The following is a 23757-nucleotide window of genomic DNA, read 5'->3' on the forward strand; positions in this document are numbered from 1 at the left end:
TGTCATTAGAACGTGCTGAATGTCATTACTGGGGAACACTTGCTGGTACTACTGATCGTCATTAGAAAGTACTGTATGTCATTACTGGGGAACACTTGCTGGTACTACTGATTGTCATTAGAACGTGCTGAATGTCATTACTGGGGAACACTTGCTAGTACTACTGATCGTCATTAGAAAGTGCTGTATGTCATTACTGGGGAGTACTTGCTGGTACTACTGATTGTCATTAGAACGTGCTGATTGTCATTACTGGGGAACACTTGCTAGTACTACTGATCGTCATTAGAAAGTGCTGTATGTCATTACTGGGGAGTACTTGCTGGTACTACTGATTGTCATTAGAACGTGCTGAATGTCATTACTGGGGAACACTTGCTGGTACTACTGATCGTCATTAGAAAGTACTGTATGTCATTACTGGGGAACACTTGCTGGTACTACTGATTGTCATTAGAACGTGCTGAATGTCATTACTGGGGAACACTTGCTGGTACTACTGATCGTCATTAGAAAGTACTGTATGTCATTACTGGGGAACACTTGCTGGTACTACTGATTGTCATTAGAACGTGCTGAATGTCATTACTGGGGAACACTTGCTAGTACTACTGATCGTCATTAGAAAGTGCTGTATGTCATTACTGGGAAACACTTGCTGGTACTACTGATCGTCATTAGAAAGTGCCGTATGTCATTACTGGGAGTACTTGCTGGTACTACTGATTGTCATTAGAACGTGCTGAATGTCATTACTGGGGAACACTTGCTGGTACTACTGATCGTCATTAGAAAGTACTGTATGTCATTACTGGGGAACACTTGCTGGTACTACTGATTGTCATTAGAACGTGCTGAATGTCATTACTGGGGAACACTTGCTAGTACTACTGATCGTCATTAGAAAGTGCTGTATGTCATTACTGGGGAGTACTTGCTGGTACTACTGATTGTCATTAGAAAGTACTGTATGTCATTACTGGGGAACACTTGCTGGTACTACTGATTGTCATTAGAAAGTACTGTATGTCATTACTGGGCTGCATAAGAGATTCATTAAGAATTAGTTAATATCTAGTTACCACTAGCAGCTTATAATTTGCATGGAAAATGTGATGCATTAAAAATGATATTAATAGTAAGCATTTATATTAGGAGAATGCAGCAATAAAATGCAACTTACACAGTAAACTTCTTAAAGTATGCAGGAAAATAATATTTAATGAACACAGTCTCAGGATAAAAAAGCTGAGACTTTAAAGTCTCACAGCCTGATTGAGTGGGCTGAAAAGGAGCTTTTCTTTGGGCACGTCTAAAATCTCTTGCAGGTCTTGCCTACTGTCTAAGCCTGTTACCCCTGCACTAATTTATCACACTAAGGGCCAGATTACAAGTGGAGGTCAAATTAACACTCCCGCTTGAACGTTAATTGCGCTAGAAGACTTTTGTGCTCATCGAGGTTGCGCTCGTATTATGAGTTGAAAGTATATGCGTGCACGTTCACGTATTCCCCTATAGACGTCAGTGGAGGAAAAAACCTAACACCCCACTCTCGTGCAAAAACTATTGCATATTCTCATTTGCGCTAACCCGACATGAAAATATGAATATTTTACATTCCAATGTTCTGCATAGAGCAGAATATTTTTTGTTTTTTCATAGATACATATTTCTACATATATATGATTTTTTGGTACAATATATATATATATATATATATATATATATATATATATATATATATATATACACACACACACATACATATACATTAGGGGCTGCACAATTAATCACGAATGCGGTTTTAAACCACAATTAATCGCCGCGGTTTTAATACCGCGAGAGTACACAATTTTTAAAAATAAAAATAAATCTTCAGAACGTCATGAAAATGGAGGCAGAGAGGGAGGATGAGAGGCGGACTAGTGTGCGGCCGTGGGCGGACCTGAGAATGCCCGCGAAACTGACATTTTGGAAGAGATTGAAGAGTGTGTGGGAGTCATCTGGGAGTGTTGTGGCGGTGGGACAGCTCAAAGTTATGAGCAATAAAGTGAATATTGTTAAAAAAACTTTAAAGTGCCTTACTGATTTTTTTTTTTTAACTTCTGTGATGCATACCATTGAGTTTGATTACATTTTACAATAATACAATATACTTTATTTATAAATGCTCATTAAGGGTTGCTTGTAGGATGTATTGTGAAGTGAATTGTAAAATATAATATATTCAACATAATGTTACCAAAATATATATAAATAATATCTACCGCATACTGCTCTATCTCTATCATCTATCTAGAAGATAGATTATAGAGGATGAATGATAGAGTTACTTACTAGATAGATAGATGATAAATGTAATATTATATTTATTATTTATATTTAATATATCATTTAGTTGATTCAAGTGTAGATTCCCAGAAGACAGATCATCAATCATCAGTAGTAGTACACAGCTTTTTTTGTTTGTTTTTTTACGAGGCAACACAGTGGTAAACCGATTACAAACCAATGGTTTCAAGAGGGAGACATAAAAAACATTGGAGATGCGCATTGCAGGAGGAAGGTCAAGAGCGTAGGCCGCAGGATTGACCCATCAGAGTATTCTAAAAGGACCAACATAACGGGGAGCCAGTTTATTGGAAGGCACACAAAAGGTTCAAGTTGCGAGAGGACAGCCAAACTCTCTCACCAACCTGGTAGGAAGGCGCGGGCAGATGTCTACGATCAGCCTGGAACTTTTGGCGCTGCATAGAACGATGAAGGCAATCCTGAATCTGCATCCACGTGGAACGGAGTTGCCAGAGATGCTCCTCCAAAGCCAGAATACCCTGAGACATGAATGAATCGGGCAACAAGGATGGTTGAAACCCATGAACGGGGATAACTTGGAGGAAGCATTAATAGCACTATTACGAGAAAACTCTGCCCAAGGTAACAGTTCAGACCAATTATTGTGGAATCTGAGACATAGCAACGGAAGAACAGTTCCAGAGCTTGATTAGACCGTTCCGCAGCCCCATTGGATTGAGGGTGATATGCCGAGGAGAAGGAAAGCTGGATCCCCATTTGAGCACAAAAGGAACACCAAAATCTGGAGACAAACTGGCTATCCCGGTCCGACACTATCTTCTTGGGTAACCCATGAAAACGGAAGACCTCCCGGGCAAATATTGAAGCAAGCTCCTGAGCGGTAGGCAACTTCTTCAAGGGAATGCAATGTGACATTTTAGAAAAACGGTCAACCACCATAAGGATAACAGTATTGCCATTGGAAACAGGGAGCTCGACAATGAAGTCCATGGAAAGATGTGTCCAAGGACGCTCACCATTAGCAATAGGTTGAAGAAGACCTACAGGAAAGACGTTGAGGAGTCTTATTCTGTGCACAAACTGAGCAGGAGGCAATATACGCAGCAACATCAGAACGAAGACCTGGCCACCAGAATTGTTGAGTGACAGACCAAATCATTTGGTTCTTGCCTGGGTGACTTGTGGCTTTAGGATAGTAGTAAGTGTGCAAAAGTTTAGTTTGAAGATTCTCAGGAACAAAACACGTACCACTAGGTTTCTCAGGAGGTGCATTGGTTTGTGTAGCCAGGATCTCCTCCCCCAAGGGAGAAGTCAAATTAGTACGTATGGTAGCCAAAATATGGTCAGGAGGTATAACTAGAGTAGGTACAGATCCAATCAGCCAATAGGATTGAGCTCTCATTCTATTGGCTGATTGGGACAGCCAATAGAATGAGAGCTCAATCCTATTGGCTGATTGCAACAGCCAATAATATTTTTTCCCCTTTAATTCCTAATGGCTGATAGAAATATTTCAGCCAATAGGAATGCAAGGGACGCCATCTTGGAAAGGAGCCTTCCTTTTCCAGCGACGACCGTAAGAAGAGGATGCTCTGCGCCCGATGTCTTGAAGATGGACCCGTGCTGCGCCAGATGGATGAAGACTTCTTGCCGCTTGGATGAGGACTTTGCCGGGTGGATGAAGATCGAAGAGGCCTCCTGGATGAAGACTTCTTGCTGCTTGGATGAGGACTTCGCCGGCTGGATGAATATGGACTTCGATAACTGTAAGTGGATCGTCGGGGGATAGTGTTAGGTTTTTTTAAGGTTTTTTTGGGTGGGTTTTTTTTTAGGTTAGGGTTTTGGGCAATATAAAAGAGCTAAATGCCCTTTTAAGGGCAATGCCCATCCAAATGCCCTTTTCAGGGCAATGTTTAGCTTAGGTTTATTTAGATTGGTTTGGTTGGGTGGGTGGTGGCTTTTACTGTTGGGGGGTGTTTGTATTTTTTTTTAAAGGTAAAAGAGCTGATTGCCCCGCAAAAGGCCCTTTTAAGGGCCATTTGCAGTTTTGATAGGGCTATTAGATTAGGAGTAATTTGTTTTTATTTTTGATAATTTCGTTTTTTATTTTTTGTAATTTAGTGTTTATTTTTTTTTGTAAGTTAACAAATTGTATTTTAATAATTTAATTTATTTTATTGTAATGTTAGTTTTTAGTGTAAGGCAGGTTAGGTTTTATTTTACAGGTAACTTTGTATTTATGTTAACTAGGTAGCTAGTTAATTGTTAATAACTATTCACTAACTAGTCTACCTAGTTAAAATAAATACAAACTTACCTGTGAAATAAAAATAAAACCTAAGCTAGCTACAATATAACCATTAGTTATTTTGTAGCTAGCTTAGGTTTTTTTTTACAGGTAAGTTTGTATTTAGTTTTAAATAGGAATAATTTAGTTGTTAATTGTAAGGTTTATTTAGATTTATTTTAATTATATTTAAGTTAGGGGGTGTTAGGGTTAAACTTAGGGTTATGTTAGGATTAGGGGTTAATATATTTATGTAGAGTTAGTGATGTGGGAGGTCAGAGGTTTAGGGGTTAATAATTTATTTTAGTATATTTCGTTGTGGAGGGCTTGCAGTTTAGTGGTGAATAGGTTTATTATAGCGGCAGTGTGGGCGAACAGCAGATTAGGGGTGAATAATATTTAAATAGTAAATTGGAATGGATTGAGTACCCATTCTAGAATACACTTATAGCACTCATTGTAGGCATATATGGCATATAGTCTATTTAAGTTAGAAGTGATCACCAAACAAGTTAGAGAGATCTCTGAGATAAATAAAATATAACTTTTATTAGATACACATAAAATCGGAGATAAAATTAAGGGATGTGCAAATTAAAAACAAAAGCTCTATTAAGGTAATGTGATAAAGGTATTATACCACAAATGTGGAAATAAATATCAAAATTATATACGAATGCTCGTTGTGAAAATCGAATACCTAGGTATTCTATACTGCAAGTTCTAATTGGATATCATTGAGCCTGCAGGTATGGCAAATATTTTCCACTCCTAATTGTAAAACATAGATAGTTGTCCTTAGAGGGAATTAAATATTTGCTAATATGGTTACTTGGGATATTAAATATCATAACGGTCCAGTAAGGTATATCAGCATAGTATGTACTATTTAGCACAAACTCTAAATTTGTTCCATAATAAGAACATAGCCAAACAAGGATCTTCAATATAGGTAGATAGTAGTTATTAGTCCCGAGATAAACCAAGGTGTCACTTTAGAGTAATAATGCATTCAAACCTTCTATGTCCAGAAAGTATTATAAGTATTTATAATGTGTAATGATATCTGTAATCAGTATGTTTGGTGCATACTTAGGTATCCAGGAGTGCTGAATCACAAGTAATCGCTTATAAATCTGGCAACTGTATTTCTCTAGTTGCATAAATTAGCTTTAAACATCCAAGTTGCAACAGATATATTATGATTATAATAATGCTTCCCCTGAGTATACAAAAGGGTTTGCAAAATTGGTTAGCAGCTGAATTTAATAAGGGCAAATTTGTTATACTTCAATGTGCGGTATTCCGTTTGCTTAAACAAATAGGAGAAAGTATTATCACTTCTAAAACTGGCAATTGTATTACTCTAGTTGCATAGGTTGACTAGAATTATAGAGTTACACCAAAAGTGATGTGACTAGAATTATGCTTTATCCAATCAGCCAATAGGATTGAGCTTGCATTCTATTGGCTGATTGGATCAGCCAATAGGATTTTTTTCTACCTTAATTCCGATTGGCTGATAGAATTCTATCAGACAATCGGAATTGAAGGGACGCCATCTTGGATGACGTCACTTAAAGGTACCGTCATTTAGTGTTAGTCGTCGGAAAGAAGAGGATGCGCCGCGTCGGATGTATTGGGGGGTATTGTATTTTTTTTACAGGTAAAAGAGCTGATTACATTGGGGCAATGCCCCGCAAAAAAAGCCCTTTTAAAGTTGCCTGTAAAATAAATATAAACCCTAAGCTAGATACAAATGTAATTATTAGTTATATTGTAGCTAGCTTAGGGTTTATTTTATAGGTAAGTATTTAGTTAATTGTAGTAATTTTATTTAGATTATTTTAAATTATATTTAAGTTAGGGGGTGTTAGGGTTAGACTTAGGTTTAGGGGTTAATACATTTAATATACTGTAGTTGCTGCGACATTGGGGGCGGCAGATTAGGGGTTAATAAATGTAGGTAGGTGTCGGCGATGTTAGGGACGGCAGATTAGGGGTTAATAAAATTTAACTAATGTTTGCGAGGCGGGAGTGCGGCAGTTTAGGGGTTAATATATTTATTGAAGTGGCGGCGATGTCCTGTCGGCAGATTAGGGGTTAAAAAATTTATTTAAATGTTTGCGATGTGGGGGGGGGGGGCTCGGTTTAGGGGTTAATAGGTAGTTTATGGGTGTTAGTGTACTTTTTAGCACTTAAGTTAAGAGTTTTATGTTACGGCGTTAGCCCATAAAACTCTTAACTACTGACTTTTAAATGCGTTAGGAGTCTTGACAGGAGAGGGTCTACCGCTCACTTTTTCCAAGACTCGTAATACCGGTGTTAGGAAAATCCCATTAAAAAGATAGGATACGCAATTTAAGTAAGTGGATTTGCGGTATGCTCGAGTCGCGGAAAAAAAGTGAGCGGTACACCTGTACCTGCCAGACTCGTAATACCAGTGGGCGTTAAAAAGCAGCGTTGGGACCTCTCAATGCTGCTTTTTAAGGCTAACGCAAAACTCGTAATCTAGCCGTAAGTTTGTTACAAATTATAATGATGTATGATGATACTAACTGTATTTTCACATCCACAGTGACTATAATACAAACATTTCTGTTTTTCTTCTTATGATATATAAATATATAAAAGGCTAATGTAAAAATATTCTCTCTCATACAGAGCTTCCACTATAATAAGGGGTATAAAATGTATTATTGAATATATAAATAAATAAGATTTAAACTGCAAATATTGACCCCGCTTCCTTGACTAGTATTTTCTTAAGAGACCCTCAAACAAGATTGCACAATGTATAGGTTTAGTATGTATGTATGCATGTGCGTGTGTGTATATATACATATAATGCGTGTGCGTGTGTGTATATATACATATAATGCGTGTGTGTGTGTATATATACATATAATGCGTGTGTGTGTGTATATATACATATAATGTGTGTGTGTATATATACATATAATGTGTGTGTGTATATATACATATAATGCGTGTGTGTGTGTGTATATACATATAATGCGTGTGTGTGTATATATACATATAATGCGTGTGTGTATATACATATAATGCGTGTGTGTATATATACATATAATGCGTGTGTGTGTGTATATACATATAATGTGTGTGTGTGTGTGTATATATACATATAATGCGTGTGTGTGTATAATATACATATAATGCGTGTGTATATATACATATAATGCGTGTGTGTGTGTACATATAATGCGTGTGTGTGTGTATATATACATATAATGCGTGTGTGTGTGTATATATACATATAATGCGTGTGTGTGTGTATATATACATATAATGCGTGTGTGTGTATATATATACATATAATGCGTGTGTGTATATATACATATAATGCGTGTGCGTGTGTGTATATATACATATAATGCGTGTGTGTATATATACATATAATGCGTGTGTGTGTGTATATACATATAATGCGTGTGTGTGTATATATACATATAATGCGTGTGTGTGTATATATACATATAATGCGTGTGTATATATACATATAATGCGTGTGTGTGTATATATACATATAATGCGTGTGTGTGTGTGTATATACATATAATGCGTGTGTGTGTGTATACATACATATAATGCGTGTGTGTATATATACTTATAATGCGTGTGTGTATATATACATATAATGCGTGTGTGTATATATACATATAATGCGTGTGTGTATATATATACATATAATGCGTGTGTGTGTGTGTATATATATATAACACACACGTTTTCTTTTAGCCTAGTCACTCTAGTGTTATTAGGAAAATAAGAAAAGCAATAAATACACAGACAAATCCAAATACTTTTCATACACCTTATGCATGCTCATCTGGGGCCTAAATGGTCCCATCTGGGGAGCAGATGATGAAAGGCATGTGTGTGTGTAGTCATGTTCAGCTCTGGACCAGTAGTGCATTTAACATATAGTTATATGCAAGCAACAATGTAATAATAACCTGCATTAGAACATTTTTTATTGCACTTGTATGTTGCTTCAAGCAATGAGAATCACTAATTATCTTTATTATTATTATCGGTTATTTCTAGAGCGCCAACAGATTCCGCAGCGCTATAAATATAGGCGGTATACAAGGTAACATTTATACGGATCAAATGGGTAGAGGGCCCTGCCGAGAATCGCACTTTTGTAGTCAGCTCTTATGAAGGTGATCTGCAAACAGTTGGGCTCTTAGGCTTACATGCTAAGGGGGTTCATGGCAGATAGCAATGGAGGAGAGGAACCTTGACGATTATCTCTACCCATGTTAAATAATACATGACTGGGAAAATGCTTGTGTACATTTAAACATTTTTCTTTACTTTGTCCATTCTCTAAACCTATTTTGTAATCCTAAGAAGTCCCTTCTTATGTGAAGGCTCTTGTCATGGTACTAGCAAAATGACCTACCCCTACGCACACATCTAAGCCGTGATCTAAGAAGACTGCGGTTCTGTCTATATGCGTCCACTATTTGTGTGGTCAGAAACTTACATCTATCTGGACTCATAGAGTTGTTATTAAAGGAGAAGGAGACTTTCAAACTAGACAAGCTCTTAGAAAAGCTCAGCCTTGTACATGCAGCTAACCAAAGCAGCTACAGAGGTATTTAGTCTTTTTAGCATGGCCTCTTGTAGAGCTTTTTGGCTTATAGGGACACAAAACATCTTGTAATTGTCTTCTTGCTATGGCTAAATGTAACCACCAATCAGCAAGCGCTACCCAGTTGCTAAACCATAAATGGAACGGCTTCTAAGCTTACATCCCTGCTTTTTCAAATAAAGATAGCAAGAGAACGAAGAAAATTTGATAAAAGGAGTAAATTAGAAAGTTGCTTAAAATTGCATGCTCTATCGAAACATGAAACAAAAAAAAATGGGTTTGGATTTTATATAACAAATTCTTTTCCCATCCTTTAGTGTGGCGACCTATAAGGGATATGGCTATTTCTATTTGTTAAGAGTGCCATATTTCTCCTTCGCCGGTGGGTACATGGTGAAAGGTCAGCAAACAATTGCATTGTGTGTCTTTTAAATGTAATGGGTTGCTGCTTCCTTGCTTGGTTCATTTTCTCTTCACAACATTTTTTTAAATTTATAATGATATCTCTTGGAGATGCTGAATCTGCTTGTTTAGGATGCAGTGCCCTGTTTACTCTATATCAAGGTATAACTATCGGTCAAGTCCTTTTAGGTGAGTAAGCAATGCTTGCAAATAGGATAAAAAGGCTTTTGGCAACCCCTCTCAGCCTTATTTTGTTTCCTCTTATCAAAATGTTCTCTCATAGATGAGCCGTCATCTTCTGGTGCCTCCACTCTGAAGCCCAATGTAGGTCTGTTGTGTTTGAGATCTAAAAGCTCTTACATGCTCTTAAATGATCTGTGACATCTTGCTTGAAGGCTAATCAAGTGAGGAGTTCTTAAGACATTTGAATAGTAGTTGAAGATAGTGAAATAGGTAAAGTTTTTTTTGTAACTGGAACGATTGTTTATTCTGACAAAGAGGGGGTAGTAGGCATGTTTGTGGGGTGGAAAAACAAATTAAATGAATGTCCTGTAAGAGAGAAGCTTATAGAGGGTTTGTCCAACTTTGCACTATTCTTGCTCACGATCATAGAAAGTTGATGGTATAGCAATGCTGTATGTACAGAAATTCTTTATGATGCAGATATATTCATCAGGTTTTAGGATGTTCTATAACATTTGATAAAAGTTTCATAGACAGTAAATTGAACTAGCTGAGGGGGTCACAGTCCAGGAGGCATGTGAAATCCAGAGCCTTAAACATGTGAAACAATCGGACGCCACATGTCCCACTACAGTCTCACAAAGATGACAACACATAGAATTCTAGAATCACTGTTTGGGAGGAGCCTTCATCCCTGTACAGTGTTCAGCCTGGGCCTATCAACTTCAAGATTTTTAAAGTTCCTAGAATGTACCAGCTTCATTAACTCTGATTTCTTCAATTTGTAATGAGACTTTGTCACCATTATTGGGTACTATTTTAAGTTTGTTTTCGATCCCTTTCCATATGGCTTTTACCTGTTTTGTATGATGACGCCATATTTATTTTTGATAAAATTTGAAACGATCGCCCAGGAGATATAAAAGCCATGCATTAAAGTTGATGTTAAAGATCAATGTACCAAGAATTACATTCTCTTGAGAAAGTAGAGAAAAAATATAACTTCTTATAGATAGGGGCTTGTCTCAGTTGAACTTCTAGCGCTCCCATCTCAGATCTTGACATAATGAAGTGAGCAGAAGTAGAGTGATAGTGTATATGGGTGAAGGAAGGAATGATGTGAGTGGCGGCTGAGTGATGGCACATATAGGGTGATGCATGTAACCCATTGTGCAGGGGAAGGGTGAAGACATCATTTTGGAAGGCGAGTGATGCAGTGAGTATTGGGGAAGTAAACAGATTAAGGTTGATGGCATGTATTGGGAAGTAAGCAGGAGAAGGGTGATGGCATGTATTGGGAAGTAAGCAGGAAAAGGGTGATGGCATGTATTGGGAAGTAAGCAGGAGAAGGGTGATGGCATGTATTGGGAAGTAAGCAGGAGAAGGGTGATGGCATGTATTGGGAAGTAAGCAGGAGAAGGGTGATGGCATGTATTGGGAAGTAAGCAGGAGAAGGGTGATGGCATGTATTGGGAAGTAAGCAGGAGAAGGGTGATGGCATGTATTGGGGAAGCAGACAAAGGGTGATGGCATGTATTGGGGGAGTTAGCATAGGAAGGGTGATGGCATGTATTGGGAAGTAAGCAGGAAAAGGGTGATGGCATGTATTGGGAAGTAAGCAGGAGAAGGGTGATGGCATGTATTGGGGAAGCAGACAAAGGGTGATGGCATGCATTGGGGGAGTTAGCATAGGAAGGGTGATGGCATGTATTGGGAAGTAAGCAGGAAAAGGGTGATGGCATGTATTGGGGGAGTTAGCATAGGAAGGGTGATGGCATGTATTGGGAAGTAAGCAGGAGAAGGGTGATGGCATGTATTGGGAAGTAAGCAGGAGAAGGGTGATGGCATGTATTGGGAAGTAAGCAGGAGAAGGGTGATGGCATGTATTGGGGGAGTTAGCATAGGAAGGGTGATGGCATGTATTGGGAAGTAAGCAGGAGAAGGGTGATGGCATGTATTGGGGGAGTTAGCATAGGAAGGGTGATGGCATGTATTGGGGGAGTTAGCATAGGAAGGGTGATGGCATGTATTGGGGGAGTTAGCATAGGAAGGGTGATGGCATGTATTGGGGGAGTTAGCATAGGAAGGGTGATGGCATGTATTGGGGGAGTTAGCATAGGAAGGGTGATGGCATGTATTGGGGGAGTTAGCATAGGAAGGGTGATGGCATGTATTGGGGGAGTTAGCATAGGAAGGGTGATGGCATGTATTGGGAAGTAAGCAGGAGAAGGGTGATGGCATGTATTAGGGAGCAGAAGAAGGGTGATGGCATGTATTAGGGAGCAGAAGAAGGGTGATGGCATGTATTGGGGAAGTAAACAGATTAAGGTTGATGGCATGTATTGGGAAGTAAGCAGGAAAAGGGTGATGGCATGTATTGGGGGAGTTAGCATAGGAAGGGTGATGGCATGTATTGGGAAGTAAGCAGGAAAAGGGTGATGGCATGTATTGGGGAAGCAGAGAAAGGGTGATGGCATGTATTGGGGGAGTTAGCATAGGAAGGGTGATGGCATGTATTGGGGAAGCAGAGAAAGGGTGTGAGGTTTGGTTTAAAGGAATACAACTGCAGATTTATTTAAGAGCGGTATCTCTTTAAATTACAGGTTGTATCACTATTTCCTTAGATAAATACTATAATAAGTAAATATCATAGTATAGTGATTAGAATATTATTTATATATATTTGAGTTCTCAATCATTGAGAGTCTACAATAGCAGATGCATTTAAATAAAGTTCTGTTGAGTTCAAGTATGATTCACTGATTAACACCATAGGAGAGCTGTATAGAAAGTAATCATATGTGATAGCAAATAGTCTGAATATGACGTGATAATAACTGTTTCAGCGAGTAAGAAAAACTATGAGCAGACATAAGTTGAAATGAACTTGAAGTAAGGTAAGTAAAAACGAACAGGTTCATGCTGGAGTGGGAGGAGCCAAGATCCGATTTCAGATATAAAGTATTACATAAACAGAGCAAGGTATCAAAACAGTCAATATGATACATGTAAATCCTTGAAATACAGACTTAGCAGAAGTAAATTGTGCTAGAGTACCTTAGTATTTGTAGCTGAGGAGCTGCAGTGTTTCTGTGAGAGAGGATGTAATATTCAGCTGAGCTGACAGGATCTGCTGTTGAGCAATCTGTAGTGCTGGGAAGGCTGCAACATGTTGTTTAGGCTTCTGCTTTGAGTAAGTAAACAAATGCATCCATCTGGAAACGTAGGAAAATATGCAAAAGAAAACTTGTAGAGACTTTGACAGATTTATTAGGAAATCTGATAGTAAAGATATTTGTAATCCGTTTTAGGAGAGCTCAGGAACAGACAAGTGTTTCAGCAAACACAAATCAATACTAAGCACCTGGTAGTGGGTGTGTACTTTATTTAAAGTGAAAGTAAGAGAGTGATGTCTCCAAGGTAAGAGAGAAGATTTAAAGGAAAAGTACTTAAAGAAATGAAAATGAGTCCTGACAATGGCATGTATTGGGAAAGTAAGCAGAGGAAGGGTGATGGCATGTATTGGAAAGAAAGCAGGAGAAGGGCGATGGCATGTATTAGGGAGCAGAAGAAGGGTGATGGCATGTATTGGGGAGCAGAGGAAGGGTGATGGCATGTATTGGGAAGTTAACATGGGAAGGGCGATGGCATGTATTGGGAAGTAAGCAGGGGAAGGGCGATGGCATGTATTGGGGAAGCAGAGGAAGGGCGATGGCATGTATTGGGGAAGCAGAGGAAGGGCGATGGCATGTATTGGGAAGTAAGCAATAGAAGGGCGATGGCATGTATTGGGGAAGCAGAGGAAGGGCGATGGCATGTATTGGGAAGTAAGCAGGAGAAGGGCGATGGCATGTATTGGGAAGTAAGCAGGAGAAGGGTGATGGCATGTATTGGGAAGTAAGCAGGAGAAGGGTGATGGCATGTATTGGGGAAGCAGAGGAAGGGCGATGGCATGTATTGGGAAGTAAGCAATAGAAGGGTGATGGCATGTATTGGGGAAGCAGAGGAAGGGCGATGGCATGTATTGGGAAGTAAGCAATAGAAGGGCGATGGCATGTATTGGGAAGTAAGCAATAGAAGGGCGATGGCATGTATTGGGGAAGCAGAGGAAGGGCGATGGCATGTATTGGGAAGTAAGCAATAGAAGGGTGATGGCATGTATTGGGGAAGCAGAGGAAGGGCGATGGCATGTATTGGGAAGTAAGCAATAGAAGGGTGATGGCATGTATTGGGGAAGCAGAGGAAGGGTGATGGCATATATTGGGAAGTAAGCAGTGGAAGGGCGATGGCATGTATTGGGGAAGCAGAGGAAGGGCGATGGCATGTATTGGGAAGTAAGCAATAGAAGGGCGATGGCATGTATTGGGGAAGCAGAGGAAGGGTGATGGCATGTATTGGGGAAGCAGAGGAAGGGCGATGGCATGTATTGGGAAGTAAGCAATAGAAGGGTGATGGCATGTATTGGGGAAGCAGAGGAAGGGTGATGGCATATATTGGGAAGTAAGCAGTGGAAGGGTGATGGCATGTATTGGGAAGTAAGCAGGAAAAGGGTGATGGCATGTATTTGGAAGTAAGCAGGAGAAGGGTGATGGCATGTATTGGGAAGTAAGCAGAAGGGTGATGGCATGTAATGGGGAATTTAGCATAGGAATGGTGATGGCATGTATTGGGGAAGCAGAGAAAGGGCGATGGCATGTATTGGGGAAGCAGAGGAAGGGTGATGGCATGTATTGGGAAGTAAGCAGGGGAAGGGTGATGGCATGTATTGGGAAGTAAGCAGAAGGGTGATGGCATGTATTGGGGAATTTAGCATAGAAATGGTGATGGCATGTATTGGGGAAGCAGAGAAAGGGCGATGGCATGTATTGGGGAAGCAGAGGAAGGGCGATGGCATGTATTGGGAAGTAAGCAATAGAAGGGCGATGGCATGTATTGGGGAAGCAGAGGAAGGGCGATGGCATGTATTGGGAAGTAAGCAGGAGAAGGGCGATGGCATGTATTGGGAAGTAAGCAGGAGAAGGGTGATGGCATGTATTGGGAAGTAAGCAGGAGAAGGGTGATGGCATGTATTGGGGAAGCAGAGGAAGGGCGATGGCATGTATTGGGAAGTAAGCAATAGAAGGGTGATGGCATGTATTGGGGAAGCAGAGGAAGGGCGATGGCATGTATTGGGAAGTAAGCAATAGAAGGGCGATGGCATGTATTGGGAAGTAAGCAATAGAAGGGCGATGGCATGTATTGGGGAAGCAGAGGAAGGGCGATGGCATGTATTGGGAAGTAAGCAATAGAAGGGTGATGGCATGTATTGGGGAAGCAGAGGAAGGGCGATGGCATGTATTGGGAAGTAAGCAATAGAAGGGTGATGGCATGTATTGGGGAAGCAGAGGAAGGGTGATGGCATATATTGGGAAGTAAGCAGTGGAAGGGCGATGGCATGTATTGGGGAAGCAGAGGAAGGGCGATGGCATGTATTGGGAAGTAAGCAATAGAAGGGCGATGGCATGTATTGGGGAAGCAGAGGAAGGGTGATGGCATGTATTGGGGAAGCAGAGGAAGGGCGATGGCATGTATTGGGAAGTAAGCAATAGAAGGGTGATGGCATGTATTGGGGAAGCAGAGGAAGGGTGATGGCATATATTGGGAAGTAAGCAGTGGAAGGGTGATGGCATGTATTGGGAAGTAAGCAGGAAAAGGGTGATGGCATGTATTTGGAAGTAAGCAGGAGAAGGGTGATGGCATGTATTGGGAAGTAAGCAGAAGGGTGATGGCATGTATTGGGGAATTTAGCATAGGAATGGTGATGGCATGTATTGGGGAAGCAGAGAAAGGGCGATGGCATGTATTGGGGAAGCAGAGGAAGGGTGATGGCATGTATTGGGAAGTAAGCAGGGGAAGGGTGATGGCATGTATTGGGAAGTAAGCAGAAGGGTGATGGCATGTATTGGGGAATTTAGCATAGAAATGGTGATGGCATGTATTGGGGAAGCAGAGAAAGGGCGATGGCATGTATTGGGGAAGCAGAGGAAGGGTGATGGCATGTATTGGGAAGTAAGCAGGGGAAGGGTGATGGCATGTATTGGGGAAGTAAGCAGGGGAAGAGTGATGGCATGTATTGGGAGGTAAGCAGGGGAAGGGAGATGGCATGTATTGGGTAGTAAGCAAAGGAAGGGTGATGGCATGTATTGGGAAGTAAGCAGGGGAAGGGCGATGGCATGTATTGGGAAGTAAGCAGGGGAAGGGCGATGGCATGTATTGGGAAGTAAGCAGGGGAAGGGCGATGGCATGTATTGGGAAGTAAGCAGGGGAAGGGCGATGGCATGTATTGGGAAGTAAGCAGGGGAAGGGCGATGGCATGTATTGGGAAGTAAGCAGGGGAAGGGCGATGGCATGTATTGAGAAGTAAGCAGGGGAAGGGCGATGGCATGTATTGGGAAGTAAGCAGGGGAAGGACAATGGCATGTATTGGGAAGTAAGCAGGGGAAGGGCGATGGAATGTATTGGGAAGTAAGCAGGGGAAGGGTGATGGCATGCATTGAGAAGTAAGCAGGGGAAGGGTGATGGCATGTTTGGGAAGTAAGCAGGGGAAGGGCGATGACATGTATTGGGAAGTAAGCAGGGGAAGGGCGATGGCATGTATTGGGTAAGCAAGGGAAGGTCAATGGCATGTATTGGGTAAGTAAGCAGGGGAAGGGCGATGGCATGAATTGGGTAAGTAAGCAGGGGAAGGGCGATGGCATGTATTGGGAAATAAACAGAGGAAGGGAGAAGGCAAGTAACACTGCGAGCAGGGTAAAGATGATAGCATATAATGGGGAGATGAGCACCTCAGTGAGCAGGAGTATGTTGTAAGTGAGTGATGCTTTGAGCAGTAGTGTTGTGATGGTGTATATAGGGGAAGCAATTAAGAGGGTGAGGAGAGGAAGAGTTGTGTGTATGGGGATAGTAGGACTAACGCAGTGTTCAGAGGAAGGGGGATGTGACAATGGCTGTACAAGGATGAAGGGACATTGACAGAGAATGCCAGTGGGTTAATATAATTACTTTATAAAAAGGCTCATATACAGTTGGCGCAAGTGCTGTTTATTCCAAGGCAGTTGTTTGTGACAAGAGGTCACAATTTAAGGCTAGAGGAAAGGAGATTTAACTCCTTCAGTGCTGGGGATTTCAGAGAAAAACGTTCCCAAAGTACCAGAGAGTTTTAGCATTTTTACTGTCACTCCATTTAAACTGAAATAGAGCCTTTTAGTAGACAACCCAAGGTATTAATCTAGGCCCATTTTGGTGTATTTATTACCACTGTTTTGTCGCTAAATGCGATCATATTAAAAAAATACTTAATTTTTTCACAAACTTTGGGTTTCTCACAAATTATTTACACACAAATACTGCAATCATAGCGACAAATGGTTGTAAAAGCTTCTCTGTGTCCCCTTTTCAGAAACAGCAGACATGCATGGCTTTTCCATTGTTTATGGCAATTAGTAGGCCGCTAATTGCAGCTGCGCACCACACTTCTAAAATTCCCAGCAGTGAAGGGGTTAATCAGATAGCTTGTAAGGTTAATTTTAGCTGTAGTGTAGAAATTTCCCTCCCACCTGACACCTCCCACCCCCTGATCCCTCCCTAACAGCTTTCTTTCCTCCCTCACCACCCCCCGTCCACTGGTCACCACCATCTTAGGTACTGGCAGACTGTCTGCCACTATGCAGTTTAGTTTTTTGTTTTTTTAAAGTTTCTGTTGTGTAGGGAATACTCTTCAACCTCCCGCCTTCCGGATTCTCCCCAAAAGTGCTCTCTATCCCTCCCCTCTCACACAACCCCTGCCATCATTGTAATTATTATTTTATATATATTCATCATTTTTTCTAGTGTAGTGGACCCCCGTCCAAGATTGCTTGCTTTTTTCTGCATTGCAAGGTCCCCAACCCTCCCTGTCCCCTTCTGCAATATTTGTTTCTGTAGCATAGTTAACATCACCCCTTCCCCCCCCCCCCTCCTTGCTGGGCTGACCCACCCACTTCCCTCCTTCCCTTCCATCGCTCCCACTAGGCACCAACAATCATCGTTACAGAGAGTGATACAGACAGTAACGAAAGACTATCTGAGAGTGGGGTTAGTGCTCCCTTACTATATGAAGGCAGATGCTTTCTGCCCCAAGGTGCAGTCTCTGCTGTCTAAGATGAAAGCGGTAACTACACTATGCGCCACAGTGTTGGATGTAGCTACTATGTCAATAACGTACTGTGTGACGTAGGTCCTATGTCCAAATGGCAAAAGGGGTTAATCTCCAGCAGCGGAAATAAAACATTTTTACTGCAAGAGCAATCAAATTGTTTTATGTAAGTTCAATTGTCAGATTATTTAATGCAAATCAGGTAGGATTTGTATAGTTTGAGCTTGATGGACTATGTTACATTTGTTGTATGTGCTGACACATAATTCTCCATTTCTATGTACTTACATCTGTTGTACAATACGTGCTGCTATATAAGGTTCCATTTATATGCACTTACATTTATAGTTCAGTATGTGCTGTCATATAATGTTCCATTTATATGTACTTACATCTGTTGTACAATATGTGCTGCCATATAATGTTCCATTTATATGCACTTACATCTGTTGTACAATATGTGCTGCCATATAATGTTCCATTTATATGCACTTACATCTGTTGTACAATATGTGCTGCCATATAATTTTCCATTTATATGCACTTACATCTGTTGTACAATATATGCTGCCATATAATGTTCCATTTATATGTACTTACATCTGTTGTACAATATGTGCTGCTGCCATATAATGTTCCATTTATATGTATTTACATCTGTTGTACAATATGTGCTGCCATATAATGTTCCCTTTATATGCACTTACATCTGTTGTACAATATGTGCTGCCATATAATGTTCCCTTTATATGCACTTACATCTGTTGTACAATATATGCTGCCATATAATGTTCCATTTATATGTACTTACATCTGTTGTACAATATGTGCTGCCATATAATGCTACATTTATATGTACTTACATCTGTTGTACAGTATGTGCTGCCATATAATGTTCCATTTATATGCACTTACATCTGTTGTACAATATGTGCTGCTATATAATGTTCCATTTATATGCACTTACATCTTTGTATATGTTGCATAACTGTCATGCTAAATATATTTGAGCCTTTTCCCATTTATCTTCAGTTGCTATCAACCTGATTGTGCAGCACATTCAGGATATCTTGAACGGAGACATCTGTAAGTGGCAGCGAGGGGCCATGAATGGTCGAACTCAGAAGAGGACATTCCCAGGTCAAGGAGAATCCAGTGGTAGTCTCATGGCAGGGAAGCGAACTCACCTGGAGTCCAGTAGCCGGCCGCACTGAATCCATCATGGATCTTATTACAGGTTCTTCCTGCAAGCATCATAATCATTGTAAACAATTAGAAGAAAAAATAAAGGCTGCGCAGTACTGAAAAATGTACTGTTACACGAACATTTCAATATCAGTTCTTAAAAGGATACATTTCTAGATGTCATGTGAGCTCTTGTTGGCAGGAGAAGCCACTCAGTGGTCAGATTCTACTGTCTTGGCACCCTAAAAAAAACACACTCATCAGTCTATCTACACACAGTACTGTGCAAAATTCAGGTGTGAAAAAATGCTGTAAAGTAGGAATGCTCTAAAAATAGAAATGTTAATAGTTTATTTTTTTATCAATTAAAAGGAATAGTCAAAATTAAACTTTCATTATTCAGATAGAACATGTAGTTTCAACTTTCTAAAAATGTCTTTGTTCTGTTGTTACCTTTCTTTGAAAAAGCAAGAATGTAAGCATAGGAGACAGCCCATTTTTGGTTCCGCACCTGGGTATTGCTTTCTGATTGGTGTCTAAATGTAACCACCAATCAAGCAAGTGCTACCCAGGTGCTGAACCAAAAATGGTCCGGTTCCTAAGCTTACATTCAAATACAGATAGCAAGAGAATGAAGAAAAATCGATACAAGGAATACATTAGAAAGTTGCTTAAACTTGCATGCTCTATCTGAATCATGAAAGTTTAATTTTGATTAGACTATCCCTTTAACGAAATGCAAAGTGAACAAAAGAAAAGTCTAAATAAAATCAATATTTGGTGTGACCACCATTTTCCTTTAAAACAACATCAGTTCCTCTAGGTGCACTTGCACACAGGTTGTTTTAAGGAACTTGGCAGAAATGTTTTCCAAACATCTTGGATAACTAACCACAAATCTTCTGTGGATTTAGGTAGCCTAAGTTGCTTCTGTCTCTTCATGTAATCCCAGACAGACTCAATGTTAAGATCAGGGCTTTGTGGGGACCGTACCATCATTTCCGTCACTCCTTGTTCTTTATGCTGAAGATAATTCTTAATGATTTTGGCTGTATGTTGTCATGCTGCAGAATACATTTGGGGGTCAATTTATCAAGCTCCATACGGAGCTTGATGCCCCGTGTTTACAGAAGTTATGAAGCAGCGGTCTAAAGACCGCTGCTCCATAACCTGTCCGCTTGCTCTGAGGCGGCGGACAGAAATCAACCCGATCGAATACGATTGGCCGCGAATCTGCAGGGGGCGGCATTGCTGCTGGTGCAATGATAAATTGTGCTGTCGGCATTTATCGATGTGCAGCGGACATGATCCGCTATATCGGTATATATGATTGCTATATCGGTATTGCATGATGGAAAGCATCAACCTGTAGTTCTCAGGATTAAGGGCACCATTAATTATGATCAAATCCCCAACTCCATTTGCAGAAATACAGCCCCAGACTTGCAGGGAACCTCCACCATTCTTCAGTGTTGCCTGTAGGGACTCTTTCTTGTACCGCTCTCCAGCCCTTCTGCGACAGCCAAATATTTTAAATTTTGACTCATCAGTCCAGAGCACCTACTGACAGTTTTTTTGCACCACAGTTCCTGTTTTTTTGTACATAGTTGAGTTGTTTGGCTTTGTTTCCACATTGGGAGAAAGTCTTTTTGGCTGTAAGTCTTCCACTTCTGACAAGACTTCTCCGGAAAGTAGATGTGTGTATTAGGTTCTCACTGGTTTCTGCCAATTCTGAGCTGATGGCACTGCTGGGCATCTTCTGATTGCAAAAGGAAGTAAGCATGATGTGTCTCATCTTCTGCACTAAGTTTCCTTGGCCGACCACTGTATCTACAGCCCCCAATGTTGCCTGTTTCTTTATGCTACTTCAAAAGAGCTTGGACAGCACATTTAGAAACTCTGTTGCAGCATAACTACCATGTGTCTTGTTGCTGTGCTCAGTCTTGCCATGGTGTATGACTTAACATTAAACTGTCTTCAGAATCCTGAACTTATTAGAGTTTGACTTTTCCTCGTCTGGTTTTATTTCTCCTACTCAGCTGTTCCTGTTTCAGTTAATTATTTTTCTTCTGTTCACTTACTTTGCATTTTGTTAATTGATAAAAATAACTTATTCACATTTCTAGTTTTGAAAGCATTCTTACTTTACAGTATTTTTTTTTATACCTGTCTAAAACGTTTGCACAGTAGTCTGTATATATGGCACATGCAGTGGACACTTGTAAATTGTACTTTATAGATCAGAATAATTCAGGGTTTATGTTATGTAGCCATTGAAAAACTTTTCTAAAACAGATTTGATTGTGTCTCTTGTCAGCTAGTAGTTACGTAACTACAAGAAATTGAAGCCAAAGGTATGTAAAGAAACTTGTTTGTACCCTTGTAAGTAAAGAATCACTGTGATGCACTTTTGTTTGTGATTAAGAAATTTGAGCTGGAACTGCTTATGAGAATGTGTACATAAATTGTATATTCATAAATAATATTTGCTCTATTGTTTATTTTCTTGAGCTACTGGAAATAGCTCTTGCTGCAAAAAGCTTTCCACATCAAGTAAGGCAGCACTGCTTAGGGTTTACATGAAGTTTAGGCTCAGAGTGGATTGTGCAATAGTCTCAGGATTGTTTAGTTTAGTTCCACAAGTAGAGTTTTTCCCACTTGACAGAAGAATGAAGCTAAATATTCTCTGCACTATACAAAACATGCCCATAAACAATGAGTCATTTTTTTCTGCATATATATCAAGTGTTTTAAGATGCATCCAGTTTATCTTTAGTCAGAGGGTGAGAGTCCACGAGTCATGAAGTGTGGGAATATTCCCCACCTAAAGTGCAAATGAATTGCAAGATCTACTCATTGTTAAAAGGGGATCCTCTAACCAATCTGAGGCCTGGACCCTCCTCACAGTAACTTGTCGTTCAAAGGGGTAGACAATGAGGAAGTTATCAGTCAGGCAGTGAAAGTTTTTTTTCCTCAGTGAGAAATGTTGCAGGCCTCCCAAGTGAAATGTGGACTTGTCCACCGATTCCCTTGTCTACAATAAGCTGCTCCTTGTGGGATTCACAGCCATCCCCTGGTGAAATGTGGACTTGTCCATCAATCCCCTGGTCTACAGTGAGCTGCTCCTCGTGGGACCCACAGCCCTTCCCAGGTGAAATGTGGACTTGTACATCAATCCCCTGGTCTACAGTGAGCTGCTCCTTGTGGGATCCACAACCCTCCCCAGGTGAAATGTGGACTTGTCCACTAATCCCCTGGTCTACAGTGAGCTGCTCCTTGTGGGGGACACAGCCCTTCCCAGGTGAAATGTGGACTTGTCCATCAATCCCCTGTTCTACAGTGAGCTGCTCCTTGTGGGATCCACAGCCCTCCTCAGGTGAAATGTGGACTTGTCCACTAATCCCCTGGTCTACAGTGAGCTGCTCCTTGGGGGGATCCACAGCCTTCCCCAGGTAAAATGTGTATAAGTCCATCAATTCCCTTGTCTAAAATAAGCTGCTCCTTGTGAGATCCACAGGCCTCCCTGGGTGAAATGTGGACTTGTCTACCAATCCCTTGTGTTATAGATGCTGTTACTAACTTAGGTCCTTGGCATCATGCTCACACTGCCTAAGATGGGCTTGTCGGCAGGAAGCAAGTTGCTGCAGCTGAGGGTATGCACACTGTACAAAGGTGCTGAGAGGTAAGTACCTGCACCTTTACAGACCACCAGCTTTTATGTTCACATGCTTCATATAGGGCTCCATTTATGAAGCAGTGAATTCTGCTTCATAAATTTGAATAATTGAAATGCCCTACGTTTTTTCCTAATTTCTCTTAACACAATTATATGTAGCCACATCGGCTTGGATTTATTTTATTTTTATAACCATGTGCTATGTGTTGACATGTATATTTATTTATTTTACTTTTATAACCATGTGCTATGTGTTGACATGTATATTTATTTATTTTACTTTTATAACCATGTGCTATGTGTTGATGTGTATATTTATTTTACTTTTATAACCATGTGCTATGTGTTGATGTGTATATTTATTTTACTTTTATAACCATGTGCTATGTGTTGATATGTATATTTTATTTTTATAACCATCTGCTATGTGTTGATGTGTATATTTATTTTAGTTTTATAACCATGTTCTATGTGTTGATGTGTATATTTATTTTCGTTTTATAACCATGTGCTATGTGTTGATATGTATATTTATTTATTTTATTTTTATAATCATGTGTTGATGTGTATATTTCTTTTATTTTTATAACCATGTGCTATGTGTTGATGTGTATATTTATTTTACTTTTATAACCATGTGCTATGTGTTGATATGTATATTTATTTCTTTTATTTTTTATAACTATGTGTTGATGTGTATATTTCTTTTATTTTTATAACCATGTGCTATGTGTTGATGTGTATATTTATTTTACTTTTATAACCATGTGCTATGTGTTTATATGTATATTTATTTTATTTTATTTTTATAAGCATGTGCTGTGTGTTAATGTGTATATTTATTTTACTTTTATAACCATGTGCTATGTGTTGATATGTATATTTATTTATTTTATTTTTATAACCATGTGCTATGT

General features: G+C 39.9%; 1 protein-coding gene across 1 annotated transcript in view; it reads left to right on the forward strand.

Moving 5' to 3' along the window:
• The window catches only part of LOC128643004 (uridine-cytidine kinase 1-A), a 156284-nt gene extending 134637 nt beyond the window's left edge, over positions 1-21647 (forward strand). The window contains exon 5 of the mRNA XM_053695923.1: positions 19012-21647. Within this exon, the coding sequence (XP_053551898.1) occupies positions 19012-19193 (182 nt within the window). The 3' untranslated portion in view covers positions 19194-21647. The remainder of the gene's footprint in view (positions 1-19011) is intronic.
• Positions 21648-23757: the final 2110 nt, after the last annotated feature.

Source organism: Bombina bombina, chromosome 12 (assembly GCF_027579735.1).
Source record: "Bombina bombina isolate aBomBom1 chromosome 12, aBomBom1.pri, whole genome shotgun sequence".
Taxonomy (NCBI): domain Eukaryota; kingdom Metazoa; phylum Chordata; class Amphibia; order Anura; family Bombinatoridae; genus Bombina; species Bombina bombina.